Source organism: Myodes glareolus, chromosome 19 (assembly GCF_982192425.1).
Source record: "Myodes glareolus chromosome 19, mMyoGla1.1, whole genome shotgun sequence".
Lineage (NCBI taxonomy): Eukaryota > Metazoa > Chordata > Mammalia > Rodentia > Cricetidae > Myodes > Myodes glareolus.
The window spans coordinates 38,874,476-38,894,020 of NC_142044.1; the positions used below are offsets into that span (position 1 = coordinate 38,874,476).

At 41.9% G+C, this 19,545-nt stretch overlaps 1 protein-coding gene across 26 annotated transcripts in view; it reads right to left on the reverse strand.

Moving 5' to 3' along the window:
• The window catches only part of Rbfox2 (RNA binding fox-1 homolog 2), a 252,997-nt gene that overhangs the window by 60,712 nt on the left and 172,740 nt on the right, over positions 1-19,545 (reverse strand). The window contains exon 1 of one of the 26 annotated variants that reach the window (XM_085678317.2): positions 18,589-18,852. The exons of the other annotated variants lie outside the window; for them this stretch is intronic. Within the exon in view, the coding sequence (XP_085534443.1) occupies positions 18,589-18,615 (27 nt within the window). The 5' untranslated portion in view covers positions 18,616-18,852. Of the gene's footprint in view, positions 1-18,588; positions 18,853-19,545 lie in introns of those variants that run through there. 26 annotated transcript variants of the gene reach the window in all.

Consider the following 19,545-nt stretch of genomic DNA (forward strand, 5'->3'; position numbering starts at 1 on the left):
TCTCCAAACTCTCAAGGACTCTTCCACTTCCCCTTAAAGCAGCACTCAGAGCCCCAACCTTCCATGAATCATGCCTTCCATCAGCAATAGAAGACAACCAATTCTATCACCTGCTGCCTGGAAATGAAAGCCCTCCTCCAACTCCTTCCTTTGGATTACAAATCTAGTCTTGGCAATGTGATTGATGGTTTATGCAATCTACAGATGATTCTCTTTTTCAACCAAAATTCCCACAACAATTTAAATTAATTTACTATGTTCTTCATGGGTAATTAAGTTTACATCCTTCATATGTCAAAACTGGAATATTATTAGGAATAGTAACAACTCTGGTTCAGAATAAAACACTGTAGCAAGGCCTCAGAGTGTCTTCAGAATTATAAAATAACTTATGTTTTAAGGGTGGTACTTCTTCATGATGAGGAAAAAAATTCATAAGATACACATATAGTAACTGGGAAAATTCTTCCCTATTCCTTTCCCAGAACAAAACCAGACTGTGTCTACAATCACAATTCTATTATGGTGTTCAAGTCTCTAAATTGGTCAGAAATGAACTACAGACTTACTCATTCTAAGCTCCACCCTGCATGAGTGTCCGATGGGAGCACAGTTGTGATTCTTTAGAGAATATCAATGGAAATGATCCCTTACTCTGATGTACCATCTGTGAAAAACACAACTTCTCTTTCCCATCAGCTCTGGAAGAGACAAGTTATCAGCTTTACTAAAGCAGGTATAATCATTGAAAGGGCACAGTGAGAGTCCAGAGGGTTGTGTTATATATATACTAGGGGAGAATGAAAAGTCAGACAACTGGGAATGCACAGAGTTCAAGGCCAGCCTGGGCTACATGGGACTCTACCAAAAATAGAGGTCAGAAGAGAGGAGTGGTTAAGAGTACATACTGCTCTTGCAGAGGACCTGTGTCCAGTTCCCAGCACCTACATTGGGAAGCTCATAACTGCTTGTAACTTCAGTTCAATCAGATGCCCTCTTCAGATTCCCTCTGCACTCTACAAGTGTACACACACACACACACACACACACACACACAATTTAAAAATAAATGTAAAAAAATTTAAACTTCAACTTGACTCATTTTAAAAGAAGTTACCAAAATGATTCTTTGAAATTAAAGGAGCTGTGCTCTGGTCTACTCTGCCCACTCAGCTCATTCTTGCTGTGTCTCTGTCATGGGACAGACAAAATTTCTGCTGGGGGCAGCCACCAGATTAGCCACAAAGTCCTTGTGGAGCTTACTTTCTAGTAGGGAGAGAAAAATAAAGGCAAACTAGTAAAGCAATGACCAGATGGATTGCTGGGAGGCAGGTGACAGGGACTTCTACCTTCAGCAGGAGGTCTGCGAAAGTGACATCTGGTCAGGAATCTTTGGAAACCAAGGCAGCAAGATGTCTATTTGGACGGAAGAGCACGACAGACAAAGGGAGCACAGTATTGAGGTCCAGAGCAAGAGACTTGGAGGCTTGTGACCAAACTGCAACAGAGAGGCAAGGGACAGTGACAAGCGATTAAGTGAGGAAGGTGGCGGTGGGACAGACTGACAGCTGGGAAGGAGCTGGTCAAGCTGCAGGGAGCAGCATTCTGGCTTCTGTGGTCTAGGAAAGAGTTCCAGCAGAGACATGATGTGGAAAGGCCAGGCTGTATGGGTTCTCTCAGCAAGGCAAGAGCAGGTGGATCCATTCCAAACATCCACTCAAGAGATGGTGCTCACAGTGTCAGAGATCCAGAAAAGACGTCTCATCCTGGCTTGTCCTTCAGTTTTTTTAAACCAATTACTCTGCTCACTTCTCCCTATCTAGCTAATTCACACACAATGTTTGAAATTGGTTCTTGTCTGGGCTCTTTACTCACCCCAAACAGATTCCTCTTTTCTTATCCCCACCCCGATATTTAACTTTCCTAGTTCTGAATCCTACATCCCTTGTTTGCTGACCCACTGACTTTCAACAGAGCAGGACTCTCTAACCAGGTGATGCCCAGTTCCAATCCTTCTTCTTAGGTCCCACGACTATTTGAAACCTTTCAACCATTCCATGGGTATTTTTTTTAAAGATATAAAAGTTACAATCTAGTGTAGATAAGCTTCTGCCAAAGTGATACTGAATAAAGACTAGAACAAAACCTAATATGGGGAAAGGGAACTGCAGGAAGAGACAAGGAGCTTTGATGAAAGGCTTCTAACTCAGAAAGGTCCTTGAAGCTACCTCTAAGGTATAACTGGCAATTCCTTTTTCTCTTTTAAGTTTTATTTTTGGACTGGACAGACGGCTCGGTGGTTTAAAAGCATCTCTTGCTTTGCTAGAGGACCCAAGATTGGTTGTTACCAACCACAGTAGATAGCTCACAACTGTTTCTAACACCATATCTAGGATCTAATGCCCTCTTCTGGCTCCTGCATACATGTGGCATGTACTGAATATAGACAAAGACACACATACATAAATAGAAAGTAAAAACCCCTAACCCTTTATTTTTATTAAATGTGTCCATGCAGGTGATAGCAAACCAAATAATTCAGAGACTTGTGAGGAAGAGCAATTCTATTTCTCCCTAGCTCTTCAAGGGGAGTGGTCCTCTTTTAACATCTCTTAAAGAGGCAGAGATCCTAGGCAGGGGGCTGCAGATACTTGGGATGCTTCTAGACTTAGACAGGTCAACACAACACAGTGCACACATAGTAGGGCCTGGCACCCCACTCCTGAGGCTCCTGGAGAAAGGAAGGAAGGACCAAGTGAGTTTGCTCCTCGCAAACTTGAACAGATGAGTGAGAAATGGGCCACAAACAGTGCTCTGCCAGCCTCTGATAGGGTAGAGGATTAGAGACACACTTAGTCTCTCTGAAGACTTTTAGCCAAATCTATCAATAAATAATAATACTGTTTTGGGCAGCATTATTGCCTCGCCCTGAGAACTTTCTTGGTAACAGTGTTAGTAGGTTTTGTCTTAGAGAACTAAGGAAGTCAATGTGTCTTCTATTTTACACTTTGGGAAGGGTAAGCCCATTTTCCTGCCCTTTCTCTGCATGTCCTTTTCTAAAGTATCTTGTTAGTCTCAAACCCTTTGCATTTCTTAACTCGCCTTTGACATTCAGTTACTAGTAATTATTATTATTAGAATCCAAGATCTCTGAAACCTACATGGCTTCCTAAAGTTCCCTTTTGCTCCCACGGTTATCTGTTTCCCCTCAGGTCAGGGTTTCTTTTCATTCCCTCTGGCTCTTGGATGCTTCAAGTTCCTCTAGGATTGCCAATGATCTTCGTGCTCCAATGACACAGGTAGAAAAACCTGCTTACATGATGTGGTTTCCTCTGCTTAGCTGTTTTCTGGCATTAAAATTCCAATTGTGAACTCAGAAAGTGGTAGGGACAGAAGAACACCACAAGCTTCCTGGTTAGTGTAGAATGTCATCTCTCCATTCACCAAGTATCATAGCAATGAATTAAACCTCTACAGCTGGAGAGATGGCTCAGCAGTTAGAGAGCAAACTGTTCCTGTAGAGGATCTCAGTTTCATTCCCAGTCATCTGTGTTGAACTGCAACTCCAATTCTAAGGGGATCTGATGCCTCTGTGGGTACCTCTATACACCCAGCCCCAACACCCTTGTGACAAGCACACATATGCACAGTTAACAATAATAAAAAAACTTTCAAGGAGTCAGAGAGATTGTTTGGTAGTAAAAAGTACCTTTTGTTCGTTCACAGGATCCAGGTTTGTCACAGCATCCACATGGCTGTTCACAACCATCTATAACTCTAGTTTCAGGAATCCAATGACCTTTTCGGGTCTCTGTGGCCACTGAACAAGTGGTACATACACACATGCTGGCAAAACACCCACATACATAAAAATAAGCCTGAGTGAGATAGAATGTGCCTTTAATGCCAGTATTCAGGAAGTAGGGGCAGGCAGATCTCTATGGGTTCCATGCCAGCTTGGTCTACACAGGGCAGTCAAGGCTACAATAGTAAGACCTGGTCTCAAAACAAAAAGCCAAAACCAAAACCAAACCCACAGACAACAACAACAACCCCCCCCCAAAAAAAAACCAAACACAAACAAAACAAAATATAATTAAATTTCTCAAAACATGTTGATCAGGTTCCTTGGAGAGAGCCATTACAGCATTGGTTATCCACTTTCAAGCTGAAGAAAGGGGTGGCACAGTAGGCGGGGGCAGTGTTTGGAGAGTCCTGAGCAGTGCCAAGCAGCCAGTATACAGAACCCTATAAACAGAACTACTTTCCATCTTCATGTTGTGCTAGCTTCACTCCCTTTACCACAGCAGGCTCGCAAGTCCACCCCAATCTTTAGCTCTCCTCCTTTTTAACCTATCAGTTTTTTCATCTGCATTGTTTCCAAAACTTTGTTTAGCTCCTGTGATCAGCTATACCAGTCACCACTTCCTTCTGCTGATTTACACACACACACACACACACACACACACACACACACACACACACACACTTCTAAACTACTAATGGATCTTACAAGGGATGGGAGGCAATGTAAAAAGTCCTAACCCAGAAGTCAAGGCTTGCATTATATAAGACAATCACAACTTTAAGGAAGCTCTCAGTTCTAGTCTTTGTAAGTGACAAAGGTTGGCTATCAAGGACACTGAGAAGTCACTAAAAACAAATTGGAGCTTCAAAGGAAAATGAATAGAGTTTGCTACGATTCCTGAGACAGTCCTTGTACTTAAGCTTCAAGAAATTAGGCACACTGGCCAGGGTGACTGCTAGTGGGAAAAAGCACTTGCTGTGCAAATAAGTTCAGATCAGTTTACAGGAACGCATGTAAAACCCAGACTCAGTGATGCATGTCTGTAATTCCAACATTTCTCCAAGTGTGATGGGAGGAAGAGACTGAGGAAAGCTCTGGAAGCCTGTGAGCCAGCAGGCCTGGGATACACTGCCCAGGGGTAATCAAGATATCCTGATTTAAATCGAGTGGTAGTGGTGCTTGCTTTTAATCCCAGCACTTGGGAGGCAGAGACAGGCAGATCTCTGTGAGTTCAAGGCCAGCCTGGTCTACAAGAGCGAGTTCTAGGACAGGAACCAAAGCTACTACAGAGAAACACTGTCTCAACTCCCCCACTCACCCCCCCCAAAAGAGAGAGAGAGAGAGAGAAAGAGAGATACTACTTTAAACAAGGTAAGTGAGCCCTGAAACTGTACTCTGACCACCACACAGACAAACATGCACACTCAGCGTTGTGTACACACACCTCAAAACAAATCAGTATTTTAAAGGTAAAATTAGGTGCAATGAGACTGTGGAAAACAGAGCAACTCAAAGGATCATTAGAGCCAAGTGCACGCTGCGCTGTGTCATCAAAGTATACAAGATAACACGGCAGCAGTTATTCTAAAGCTGGCACATGAAAGATTTGCAAGTGTCTATCCACTCAGGAAACACAAGAAAAGCCAACTATTTACTGACTAGAGGGCCTCCTCCTTAGTGAATGCAACAACGACCTAGACAAGAACGCAGTCCAAAGAGGAAAATGACTGCTGCTGCCTCACTGATCTAACAAATGGATCGGTAAGGCATGTCATGGACTCTTATCCTTCAGGAACAGCCACGAAACAGAAACCAGCTACTACAAGGTTTAATCCCGGTTCACAAGACAAATCAGAGAAGGAACCACCAGCAAGCCTCTTCCCCTGATCAGGACAGCCTGTCTTAGAGGAAAGAAAGATATGCAGACCAGAAAGGAGGCACGGTGAAACCAGCCACTTAGAGCATCACAAGGGAAGGAATCTATCTTCCACTGGATCTAAAATGTACAACACATCCAGATTTTTCTCTATATTTCCTGTGAAAACCAAGTCAATACTCAATTTTAAAAGGTGGTGGTGTGTCAGCTATCTCTTTCTTCTCTTTACCCAAATCTTATCATTCATATCAAAATTACAGTTATTACTGAAAATAAAAATTCAGATTGGAAAGGCAGACCACGGGTGGAATACTAGCCTAGCATGTGCAAAGCTCTGGGTTTGAACTCTACCACAGGAAAAACCGCATCTAAATTATTTTTAGCAGGGCTGAAAGAGTGATGGCTCAGCAGTGCAGGGCACTGGACTTTTTCCCAGAGGACTGGGGTTCAGTTCCCAGCACTCATGGTGACTTATCTCTAACTTCAGTTTTAGGGAACTTTAGGCCTTCACTGACCTTGAACATCAGGCATAGCACACACAGTGCTCAGACATACAAGACAAAACAGTCATACACATAAAATAAATGAATCTAAGTGGGGAGAGGAGACGAGGTCGGGATGGGACAGTCGACAGCACAAGTTTAACTTCTCATCTCTCCTTTCCTGAAGGAGGCACTGTAAGCACCTGACACTTGGCAGTTCAGATCAGCCCATCTGTTAGGCAGCAGGACACAGACAAAGGAACGAGTTCTGGCTTCAATCCTGCCTTTAACATGTGCCTGAGTAACCCATAGCCTCTCTGGAGTGTACTCTCATTTCTAAATGAACAACACTTGGGATTTAATAGTCTGTAGTTCTGTGATACAGGGGGCTTACAAAGGGGGAAAAAAAATCAAGTTTCTAGAAAAAGAAATGTGTCTAATAATATTACCATAGAAAAGTTTTTTTTAAATAACAGAGTCAGCAAAATGTTATTAAACAGTTTATTTGCTCCCAAGCTCAAAGAGCTATAAGCTATTGCAGACAGCCAATAAAGCTGGTCCTCCATATCTGCAGATACATTTATTCCCAATATGTAGAAAAGGATGAGTCAGTATTAAAGATGCAGACCTTTCCCGTCTTTATTCTTGGAAGACTCAAGGATAGCAACTGTTCACAGCATTTACACTGCATCAGGATTTGATAGCATACATGGGTTTATGTAAATACCCCACAGGGGTGGACCCAGTTCTTTAGGGGACACCTAGATGGTTGAGCGTCCTTGCACAACGCTCTCCACAAGAATTACTACACTCTCAGACTCTCAACCATGGTGCTGATACAAAATGTTAACAGTTAAACTGATGACACTTTCACTTACCCTAGAAGAACTTAAGGCTCTCAGAAAAGTTACACATTTCTCAAAGTATTGAATTAAAATGGCTTACAAAAATTTAATAAGGGAAGAAAGAACTCCTGTTAAATTAAAGAACTATCAAAGCCTAGATTACTGTTTTGAGAAAGGGTTCCACATAAACCTAGGTTAGCCTCCAACTCGCCATATCTACCAAGGCTGACACTACCTCCATTTCCCAAATGCTGAGACTACACCCAGTTGTATGTGTGCTGGAATCAAAGTAACGGCTTCAAGCACAGTAAGAGGACACTCTATGGACTAAGCCAAGCCCAGCCCAAAGTCTATATATTCTTTATCCTATGTTTGGCATAATGCAGACCATGGTGGGAGAAGGAGGGCATCAAGGCACTGGAAGGATATATTTAGGTTAAAATCCAGACTCTGTGGGATGAGTCATTTGATTCCTGATACTTCACATTTTTCATCTGTAAAATGGAAAAGGGGATCACTACTTATCAATGTACAAGCACTGACATGAGGTGTACAAAACCTTTTGCTTCTGGCTTAAAAAAATAAAAATAAAAAACAGGCAGTAGAGACAACAGTCTCTAAAGGAAGAAAAAAAAAAAAGAACAGTCCAAAATACAAGTGAGTTGCTGAGTTAGAATCTTAAAAATTCTCTGTTTTTCTTCCATAAACACAGACATTAATAGAAACATATGGGAAGAGGAGCCCCATTCTTCTTTACTATAAACATAAAACACAGTTACAGAAATTAATCAATGTTCCTTTGGATTACTGCTGTGTGGGAACCTTAGGAATTCTTTCTTGATGCTCCTTGAAATTACTGTTCAACTGATTTTCTAGCACCAGCTAATAATACATTAAACAATCATTTAAAAAAATAATCTCTCTTCTGTTTCTAGTCTTGTTACCTCAAATCCAAAACAGAGTCAAATATATAAAACAAGAACACTCAAAGGACTGTACAGAAGGTAAAGAAGGGCAGTGAGTCCTCAGACAGGGCAGCAAGATGGTGGCTATATGGCTGCCTGGCTGGCTGCCTGGAGAACTGGGATGGAATTGGCGGTCTCCAGGAAGTGAGCACAAGACAGGAGCCAGAGCACCATGGGAGTCTTGGGGAAGCTAAAGCTGTTCAGAGATTCAAAAGACCACATGTCTCCAACCATTGGCTGTCACCTTCATGAGTGGAAGAAGAGGCTAAAGGAAAGAACCACCTGAAAGAAGCACATAAACAGGGCTAGGAACTCCCGTGGTGTCGGGGACAGGACCTACTCTTAGACAGAATAGAAAGCCCAATGCTTTTAGGAACATCAGTTAGGAATTCCAGTTTTGTTCTGTAGCAGGGACAATATGCCAGAGACTAAACATAGCTCTGGTCATAACACTTTAAAGCAACCAAAAGGACCATGTTACTGCTAAGAAACTTAGCTGTGTGAAGCTCAAACACAAAGCTTCATTATTTATAAGACTAAAAACACCAACATCCATGAGGTAAATTCATTATGTCTGGAATCCAATTTTTAAAAAGTTCCCAAGCTTGCAAAGAATCAAGAAAACACAAACCTGTCACGCTGAGAATGGATCCAGAACCAACATACATCTGGGGTTAGTAGTAAAAGGCACTAAGGCATCTGCGTCCCCTATGTTTGCGACGTGAAGAGAAAACATAAGCACCTTTAAGGTGAGACGAGGGGCACAAACAAGATCCATATCAAAATTCTGGATATGGGAACTGGGTTGGACCAGTGACAACTAAGTTCTGCACAACAGAAAGATCAGCGAACATGATGATATTGTAGTAAGAAATGCAAAAGTGAACATGCACGCACGCGCGCGCGCACACACACACACACAGCCCTGAAAATAACACAGAATGATCTGAAACATATTTAAGTTGGCAGCTTTAAAGCAAATACTAAATAGACTCTTAACTCCAAGCCATCTTGGATGGTGGGAGAGGGAAGGGAGACAGCTATGCAGCATGCTACATTTATATCTGTGCCCTGGTGCCATCTCTCAGGCTTCTTTTATACTTTTCCATTCCTTCTTTGCCATACTCTTCTTCCTTCACTGCTGACTTTTTGGAAGTCGAATAGCCTATGCCATTGAATCAGGCTATCCTTGTATATATTCAGTCTTCTACTAAAACATCTCCAAGTTTTGAGTCTCCATAAAGCAACATATCTACCTATCTTCTAGCTAAATAAAGCATCAAGAACAGGGAGCCGGGCGGTGGTAGCACACACCTTTAATCCCAGCACTTGGGAGACAGAGGCAGGCAGATCTTTGTGAGTTCGAGGCCAAGCCTGGTCTACAAGAGCTCATTTTAGGAAAGGCTTCAAAGCTACAGAGAAAATTGTCTCAAAAATCCAAAACAGACAAACAAACAAACAAACAAACAAAAAACCAAACCAAACAAAAAAAAAAACCAAACAGGTAACTGAATCAGATCTGGTGATGAACACTGCTGACTTATCCCCAATCCTGAAAGAATGTGATAACATACTCTAGCTACAGAAGTATGTTGTAAGGGTGGCTTACTGAATGAGCTACACAGGGGCAAGGGAGCACAGAGATTTACACCTCTGTAATTCAAGCTTTCTAAACCAGAGGAATTTTATTCATATGGGACGGTAAAGGTCAAGAGTTTCTTTTTTTCTTAAAGATTATGATTACAAAAAATTAATTTAAAGAAAGAGACCACAATATAATTACATTTCTCCCTTCCCTTTCCTCCTTCCTAATCCTTCCATATACCCCTTCCCACTACCCTTTAGATTCATGGCCTCTTTTCTCACTAATCCTTATTGTATACATATATGTATACACCTATACATTCCTAAATATAACCTGCTTTGTACATCACTTGTTTGTATGTTTTCAGGACTGACCACTGGCACTGAACAACCACCCGGTGTGCTCTTCTGCTCCCTGGTTTCCTCAATCGACATATTTCTTTGTGTAGCACTGATGCCTCGGGGGTTTCTCTCTGTCCACTTGGTCATGTCCACTGGTATCAACCTTGTTCAGCTCACATTTGTTCATGAGACTTTAAAGGCTTTTTTTTATTTAAATTTTTTTTAAAAATTTCATTTTATATTCCAACCACAGTTCTCCCTCCAACCTCTCCTCCTATCCCTTTTTCTCCCAGCCACTCCTCCCAATGAGTAAGGGCTCCAATGGGGAGTCAACAAAGTCTGGCACATTAAGTTGGGACAGAACCAAGCCCCTCCATGACAGCTCACCACAGGGAATGGGCTCCAACAAGCTAGGTCATGCACCAGGGACAGATCCTGGTCCTACTGTCAGGGGCCCCTCAGATAATCAAAGCTTTACTACTATCTCCCAAATATGGATAGTAGAGAGGGTGCCCGAACTGGCCTTTCCCGGTAATCAGATTGGTAAATACTTCCAACTATCATCATAGAACCTTCACCCAACAACTGAAGGAACCAAATGCAGAGATCCACAACAAAGCACCAGGCCGAGTTCGGGGAATCCAGTGGAAGAGAGGGAGGAGGGAATATATGAACAAGAGAGGCCAAGATCATGATAGAGAAATCTACAGAGACACAGCTGAACCAAGCTTGTGAAAAATCATGACTGACAGCTGTGGAGCCTCCATGGAACCGAACTAAAGGGCTTTTTAAAAAAGAGATTCAAAGTAGTCAGCCAAACTGCTCAGGAACTGTGTCACTATGACAACCTACATAGGAACACCTGACCCATGCTAAAAACATAGCAAAGACCAGTATCCTTGGGATCAGCAAGCTATGGCTGTGGTTCAAAGCCTTCCTATCTACCTAGTTTTATATAACCAGCAAACCAAGTGTGGTGCTTTGGATGAGAATGGCACCCATAGGTTCATATACTTGAATACTTGGTTCCTGGTTAGTGGAACTGTTTAAGAAGGGTTTGAAGGTGTGGTCTTGTTAGAGGAGGTGTGTCACTGAGAGTGAGGTTTCAGCTTTCTCTGCCTCATGCTTGTCTTCTCAAGATATGAGTCCTCTGGAATGGATGATGGTGGCATACACCTTTAATCCCAGCACTTGGGGATCTCTGTGAGTTCCAGGTTAGCCTGGTCTACAGAGCTAGTTCCAGGGTAGCTATGGCTATTACACAGAGAAACCCTGTCTTCCCACCCCCACAAAAAGATGTGAACCCTCAGCCACTGTTCCAGCACCATGTCTATCTGCCTGCATCCTGTTAAGCTCTCTGACATGATGGTTATGGATTCCAACCCTTTGAAACTATAAGCCCAAAATAAAGGCTTTCTTTTATAGGTTGTCTTGGTCATGGTGCTTTAGCACAGCAATACAAAAGTAATTAAGATACCAAGTTAGCCTTTATCTTTATAAATAGTTGAAAAACAGCCTAAAGGAATAACATTTTGCAACATGAAAATGACATGAAATTCAAATTTTATTGTCTATAAAGTATTATAGAACATAGACATTTATTCATTTAAGTATTTAAGTAAAGTATTAAGTCTATGGCTTCCCCAGTGCTACAGCAACAGAGTTGAATAGAGGATACACAGACAGAGGCCTGCAGAGCAAAAAATAGTTATTAAACATCCCAGAAAAGGTTTGTGGATCAAGTTAAGAGTCTTTCAAAATTTAATCCCCTTTGCTTAAGTCTCAAATTGTCTCTTTAAAATGTCTTGCAGGAAAAGTCAGCAAGATGGCTTAGCAGGTAAGGATGCCTGTCACCAAGCCTATCGACCTGAGTTTGGTCCTTAAAACTCTAGAACTCCCATGTGGGAAGGACAGACTCCAGCAAGTTGTCTCTGACCTCCACACATGTGTGTGCTTCTACATACACACACACAGACACACACACAGAGTTTATAAGTAATCTCATAATCATCAGTAGGTTAAAATAAAAAACAAAAACAAAACACAAAACATAGTCATGGATATAAGTCACTCATGAATAATTTCACAAATAATTACTGCTTTCTATTACCATGTCTTCTATAAAGATTCTTTTAACAAAAAAGGAAATATTAGTCAAAATTTGGTGTCAAAATCTTTCCCTGTAATTTTCAATGAAATTAATATCTTTTTATGATTGTAAGTCTCACACTTTAAAGTAATTAATTAGTTGGAGACAGTCTTACTACACAGCTTGGTCTGGCCTTGAATTCCCAATCCTGTCTCAGACTCCCATATACTGTATTACAAGTACATATGACCACACCTAGCTCAAGCTATACTTTTTAAAAAACTGTATCTTTATTAGTAACTATCTGTTAACTTCTGAATTGGTTAAATAGGGAATGTTGTTCTAATATCTGAGATCGATAGTCCCTTTAAAAGGAAAATTTAAAGGGTATAATGGGAACAATATGAAAATTTTTACTGTTAAATCGACTACCATTTTCAAAATAGTATTTCTAAAAGTAAGTTCAAATGAGAATCTTGTGTGGGTGAGATGGTTTTTTGGTAAAGGTGTTTGCCACCAAGCTTGACAACCTGAATTCAATTCCTGAGATGGCATGGTGGAAGAAGACACCCAGCTCATCAAGCTGTTCTCTGACTTCCACCCATGTGGTATGAATGAGAAGGCGCATACACAGGCGTACACACACACACACACACACACACACACACACACAAAATCAGCCAATCAATAATTTTGATTTTCCATTCAGGAAGAGTTGAGGCAAGTCTCAGAGGCTAAATGACAAGCAGGTTCTTGCCAGTAAGGTGGTGGCATGTTATAAAATGAAACAGAAAAATAATACTTTAATGGGGAAAAAGATATTATAGCAAACTTTTGATAAAGACATGATACTTAGTAATACTGAGTATATTAATATGCTAAAGTATATTATATACAAGTATATAATACACTAAATACAATAAACTGGTATTTATACAAATTAATACAATTAGTCTAGGACAGTAAAGATTCTGGAAACTGTATTTTCTTTTCTATGAAGACTAACTTAAAGAATTAGGTAAAATGGGCCAAGACAACAGAAGATTGAATGGAACAATCAGTAGTATCTAGTATCTTCCATTTGTGTGTGTGTAAAAGTGATAAAAACACTTAGGCGACTCTAGAGGAAAGAAGTAGGAGGGAGGTGTGAGAAGGCAAAAGCAGAAACCGACCCAGTTCACCTTAAGGAAACTGTGTCTACTTTCCAGCAACCAACATGGAATTGAAAGTACCTCAAGGCCAGCAACATAATCAAACAACACAGGAATCTAGATTTCAATAGCCCTCAGGTTGGAAATCTCTCTGTACTCAAGACTTACTTGGTTACATGACCTCTAGAATCTCACAGTTTTATGCAATAAGGGCGATGGGGGAGACAGACATACACTGAACTACCTCAACAGGGTATGCTGTTTGTGTGTGACAACTACTCAAAAGGTGACTGGCAGGCAATCACAATTCACATTTGTCAATGCAGTATGTATACATCAGTACAAAGTAGGTATGTAAAATGCAGTTCTTTTAACGACAGTCGTTACTGGTGGTACTTAACAAGAATATTGGACATAAACTCTTTGGGTTCACTCAAATTCCAATGTTGCCAGATTCAGTGAGTTCATTTAGGTAAAGTGCTGAGAATGGTATTTGAAAATGACATCACATAGTTGCATAATGATTAGCTAGACAACAGGAAGGAAAGACTCCTGCGGTCGTGGAGTTTAGGGGACGAGGAGAGACAGACAACAGACCATGACAGACACTAAGACCAGTGGCAAGAGGATGAAAGATGGTGGAGAACAAGAGCAGACAGAGAGAGTCACAGGCACAGTCCCTTGAAGAGAAGGGTGGGGTGGGCAGAGGTGGCTCAGACGCACAGAGCACAGCAGCAAGGTGAGAAGAAAAGGCCTGGCAAGAAAGAGCAAGGTGCTTCAAGGAAACAGAGAGGGGCCAGTACCACCAGAGCGGAATCTGGGTGACAGAGATGAGGCTGGACAAACAGGTTCTTGATTGTGCAGGGTCTTGGGGAACTGGAATGGACATGGGATTTTACTTGGGATTCTAAAAGGTTAAATTCAGAACTGACAAAAATCAGACTATGATTTTAGGTGATTAATCCTGGACAGTGTCCTCTAAGGAATTAAATGACTCCAAGGTTCCCTAAATTTAATCATTCCAAAAGTAACAGATTTCAGAATCTGGAAATGGAAACGATGTTCCACAGTGGAAGGCTATAGCATTCTGACTGCTCACAAGAGGCCGAGCATCTGAGCTCAAGAACAAAGGTGCTGCAGTCCAAATTGCAAAGAGTTTTCTGGTAGGAAGCCCCATGACTGGGACTGGCAGAGCTCATGTACAATCTGTGTGGTCAAAACGTGCAAGGAAAGAACTGACAGTGGTTTTAGAATGTCAGGGGACACTGAGTGAGGTCTTGTGGCTCTAGAATCAAACATGTACAGCAGATCCCTGAGACTAGGGTCAGTGAAAGGCGACTGAGATGTGGCTGATCTTGAGTGACAGCAGGAACATCACAAATAGGTTTTCTATGAGAGAACCTAAAGAAAGGCATTACATCATGAGCAGTTAAAAGCTGAGCAGTTCACAAACCACAGGTCAGAAAGAGGTTCCCGATAGCCATCTGTACGATGTGACTTTGCAGTTTCTTCAGGGAGAACACAACCATGGAGAGGACTGTCATTACCTTCCAGCATAAGCTGGCTTCTAGCAATGCAGGCTTCAACAGGAAGCGGTCAAAACACCAAGATTTCTCAGTCTCAACTACCAGACTGAGCAGTAAAAGGAAAAATTAAAGTGAGAAGAGACAAAAGAAAAGAGGGGGTATGGGACGGAGGCGAATACACTTATAGCCTCACAGATGCCAAGATTTGTAACAGCCCCATTTATGGAATTCTGGGTACCTTCCAGGAAAGATAAATAATTTTTAGAACAGTGACAGTTTTTAATAGTCAGTCTTGGTCTTAGTAAGGAAATGGTTAAAACTGAAGTTATGACTGGTGTAGAGGAATTCAGAAAGAAACAAAATCAATGTAAAAAGTATAGCGTTTTCTCTTTCTTTCTGGTTCACTGTAAAGAAACAGAATTTTAGCCTCCAATCCACATCTCCGCCTATCCCCAAACTTTCCCCAGAATCCTGTGCAGCCCATAGAAAGTGGAAAATGTGCCAAAACAAACACTGTGGGCTCCACTCTGTGGGAGGAGGGGCTGAGGCTGTGTGGAGAGAGCAACTGGCAGGCAAGAGAATGGAATCACTTCAGATGAAGGCCACAAAATGGAGACTCAATGAAGGGCAGGACTCCCAGATTCACAGAAATGAGATGTGCTTAGAAAATTCAAAGACCAGATTCCCAACAACAGTTCATTTCAGAAAGCAGAAACCCAAAGGGGAGCGGAAACTGAAACAAAGCAAACATACCTGATGTCTTATCTGTCTTTAATTAGAGCATAAAATACCCTTCCCACTCCTCTCCTCCCAACTACCCTGAACGCAGAGGGTACAGCTCAGGTGAAAGACTCAGGCCTTCCAGCTACAAAGGGGGAGATAGCAGACAATGGAGCTGGTGATTCATTACAAAAGAATACACTCCAGAGCAGCCTGCTGCCACTTGGGCTCAGAGCACTATTTAAAGGAATAGCAACCTCCTTCCTAACCTCCCCTATTCCTAACACCTTCTCTCCTCCTGGTTCTGATGGAAAACAGATTTTGAAGAAAATGCCAGCAAAGCACTGAGTTGTCCAAGAAAGGGAGGGCCCTTGTGTTCCATAGAAGTTGGCAGTCTCACATCGTTGTGGAGTAAAACATCTGCTTTCAGGTTGTACTGTAAGCTTTTCCCCTTTGCCTGACAAACTTCCCCCCCTCAACAATGAACAGAAATTGTGTCTTGCTAAGTGTTTTTTTTTTTCTTAATGAATTAGGGGGAAATCGTTTTCAACCTTGCTTTTCTAGTTTACACATATTATGGGAATGATATTCTTTCCTTTTATTCCACCTTGTTTTTCTATAGATAGGACAAGCACGATTTTTAGTATGTCAATCAAGTTAAAGAGACTTCAGTTAAAAATTCCTGTGATATGAACATGAACAAGAGATAAAAGTATACTTAAGTGTCACATGAGCATGTCTGGCTACTACTGTATGAAAATTTTGCCACTAAAATACTATTTTTACTAAAAATCCAAGTTCTATTTATTGTCAGTAATAAAGTTGTTAGGTAGTAAAACAAAAAAGGTTATATAAAGCTATAGTATATAGTATATATAGTAATCACAAAGCACAGACTGTGCACAAAGGAATTACTAACAAATGATGAACATGCTTTCTTCCACCCAGTGATGGGGATGAGGGACAGGGAGGAGAGTCTAAGGCAAATCAAGGTGTGAAGTGACCAAACAGCTTACCACCTTTCTACAGCCTAGTCAGGATACTCAGTATGGCAATAGCCATTTTAATTCTGACAGTGATCCCTGACCAACACAGACAGTGACTGTGAAAACACTTAGGTGACAGGGCATTATCAAATGTTTGGATTTGCTGTCTGGCTCAAAACATCCAAACCTATACAACAAATCAAAACAACAAACAAACAAACAAACAAACAAACAAACCACAGGATAGACCAAAGATTTGGCCCTACTTACTATTTCCTTTAATTTTATTTTTAGATTGCAAACAACCATCTCCATGACTTTCAGGTAGATGGTGAAGACACTGAAATAAACATCACACAATTCTGAATTTCATAGATCCTACTGTATGAATTCAACATGAGAAAACGAGTTTCCTTTCTTTCAGCGCTTAGTACATCTGAGAAAACAAAGATTAAATTTATCTGTTGGACTCCTAATCACTAAAAAAAAAAGTTCCTTCACAGGTTCCATTTATTTGTTGAACCGTGTTCCTAAAATTACACTTTCCATGTATCTGATGATTAGGAGCACAACACAGAGTACAAACGAGCGTGCACATTCTAACTTGTCACACACATTCCAACGTTTCTAAAACTGCCAAGAGGTAATGCTCCATGAGGCCACAGAAGTCTGATCCTAACAGTTCCTGTTTAGATGACTCCTTCACTGATTTTACAATGTGTGTGAGAGCTGCAGCATTAAAAGCCTTCCACGGAGCCAAGAGTGGCTGTTCTCTAACACAGCTCCTCGGTGGAGACTTCGTATGCACTCAAGTGAAGTAAGTAACAGCTCACACGGGCTTCGGAGAGAATCAAGACATGGAGATTTTGACAAAATAAAGTGATATTTCAAAAGCATTAATTAGATGTTAAGAAGTATTAAAAAATAAAAGAGTTTTCTCCCCTTTCCAAAGGAGGAATTTCTTGACAATTCCCCAACTTAGATTTGGAGAAAACCCTTCTTGGAAGGATTTATCTTTTGAAATTTCCCTATTCTGTGGGTCAGGATGGATTCCTCCCTACAGGTTTCCCTCCTTCAAAACGGCACTGCAGGGCATTATATAACATTTAACTAAACTGGGCTCCAGCACCGAAGGCGATGCCTATCGGATAGCTTGCTGCCTCCTCTCGCCCTCCGGTGGTGACTCTGAGAGGATAAAAAGGGGAGAGAATACAAAAAAGGGGCAACGTCCTTAAAAGGAAAGCACTGTCCAGTGAGGGAAGCCTGGAGTGAACTGATCCCAAGTCTACGACCAAAGGGTCTGAAAGTCCCATCATAAAAATGATGTCCTCTGATATGGCACAGCCTCACCACTTTCTCCCAAGCCAAACATAAGGAAAAGGGGGTAAAGGAGCATACTGTAGGGTGACAACCAGAAAAACATCCCTGCCAAGAACGGAACAGCAGCCACCTTTCCATTTGTCGGGAATGACTTGCTAAAATGCAGAGTAGACACTGCTTGACACAAGCAGAGAGGCAGAGAGAAGGGGGTGGGGAGAAGAGACAGAGATGGAGATCTTCCATTTCCTACTCCATCTCCTTCAAACGTCGTTTAATGCCGCAATTGTCACTTATGTACACATTTATCTGGTCAGGGAAAGCAGTACCTGCCTCTGTTACACCAAGATGCTCCGTGGGTTCCTATGAAAAACATCATTTACCAACGACAAAGCCACAGAAATGAAACATTCTTTCCTAGCCTTCATTTTTGATCATCGGTTTAGGAAGAAGGCAGCAAACTGCAATTCCACAGCCAAGCCTGAGAAACCCCAGTGAATCAGCTTTCCCAGTAACACAAATTTTTCTGCATTTCTTAAAAGGAAGTCACTCCCTCTCCTCTTTCAGGCAGTCTACAAGAATCTCTTCCTACCTCTGCAGTCTCTCTCCCTCCCTCTTCTCAGAACCAAGACAAAGAGGTAGACAAATCCCCACAGGCTCCTTCCTGAGCTACAGCTGCACGCTACAGGAAACTGGGATCGGCTATGGAGCCCGGGGAGGGGAGGAAAGGGCACCGATATAGTACACATGTTCGGAGGACCAATACTTCAGCTGATAACAATAAATCTGCCTTTTAAAGAAGACGATCCTCATTAAAACTTGGCTGGCTACACTCCACCCCCAGACCTTCCCGCAGATCCCTGAGACAGAAATGTGTGGAAGACGCACAAGTCTTACCTGAGTTACCATTTTCTTTTTCTCCATAAACCAGAAGAAGCAGGTTAAAAACTAGCTGGAAGTCGCCGTAGTGGGGCACACCTCCGTGGCTCTCTGCCACCCGGTCCCCAGCTAGCTGGCGAAGGGCGGGTGACTGGTTTCCCTTTATTCGTTTTCCTGCCTTTCTCTTTCTAGTGTTTCTTCCTTTCTTTTCTCTTCCTCTCTGGCAGTCTCTCCCCCTCCTTCTTTCTCCAGCTCCCTCCCATATCTCAGGCAGATGGCTGAAGGAAGCCCCACCCCTGAATGCCTAAGGTAATTAATCAGAGTAGAGCCCCACCTCTTCCTCCTCCCCCCGACCCCTCCCAGCTGGCTGACAGCTCCCAACTCCAGAAGCAGGCTTGCTGGAGAACAGGCAGCTTGGCCTGTGCTTTACTGTGCGCACGCGTGTGTGCGTGAATGTGTGTATGTGTCTTGAGCACATACAGCAGAAGGAGGAGGGAGAGTGAAGGGGATAGGCGCCATGTGCTGGCATATTATAAGGTTGTGATGGTGATATTAATTATATTTCTCTAGAAGCACTTACCACAACTTATTACAGCTAATACAGATTTAAGAGATTATGGCCATGAATATCTGATAATAAAAAAAAGAAATGAAAGTTAAGTTTTCCTCCACTGATGGACATTTATAGATAAGAGTGGGTCTAGTGAAAGGTGTGGAGCAAACAGCTGCTCAGTGACTAGCAGGAAGGTTTTCAAGGACAGCAACACACAGAATGGTGCTGGAAGCCAGAGGCAATGTAATGAGGGCACAGGACTAGCAGAGAAGGGAGGTCAGTTACATGCCTATTTTTTTCTCCTCTAAAAACCCTGGAGACTCTGAAAAGGTGTCATCATAAATCTCAAGGTGTGCATATTTGAAGTGCTTTTCCTGCTTCCTCGATGGTGTTTCAGCTATAGTGAAACAGAACCTTTCTCA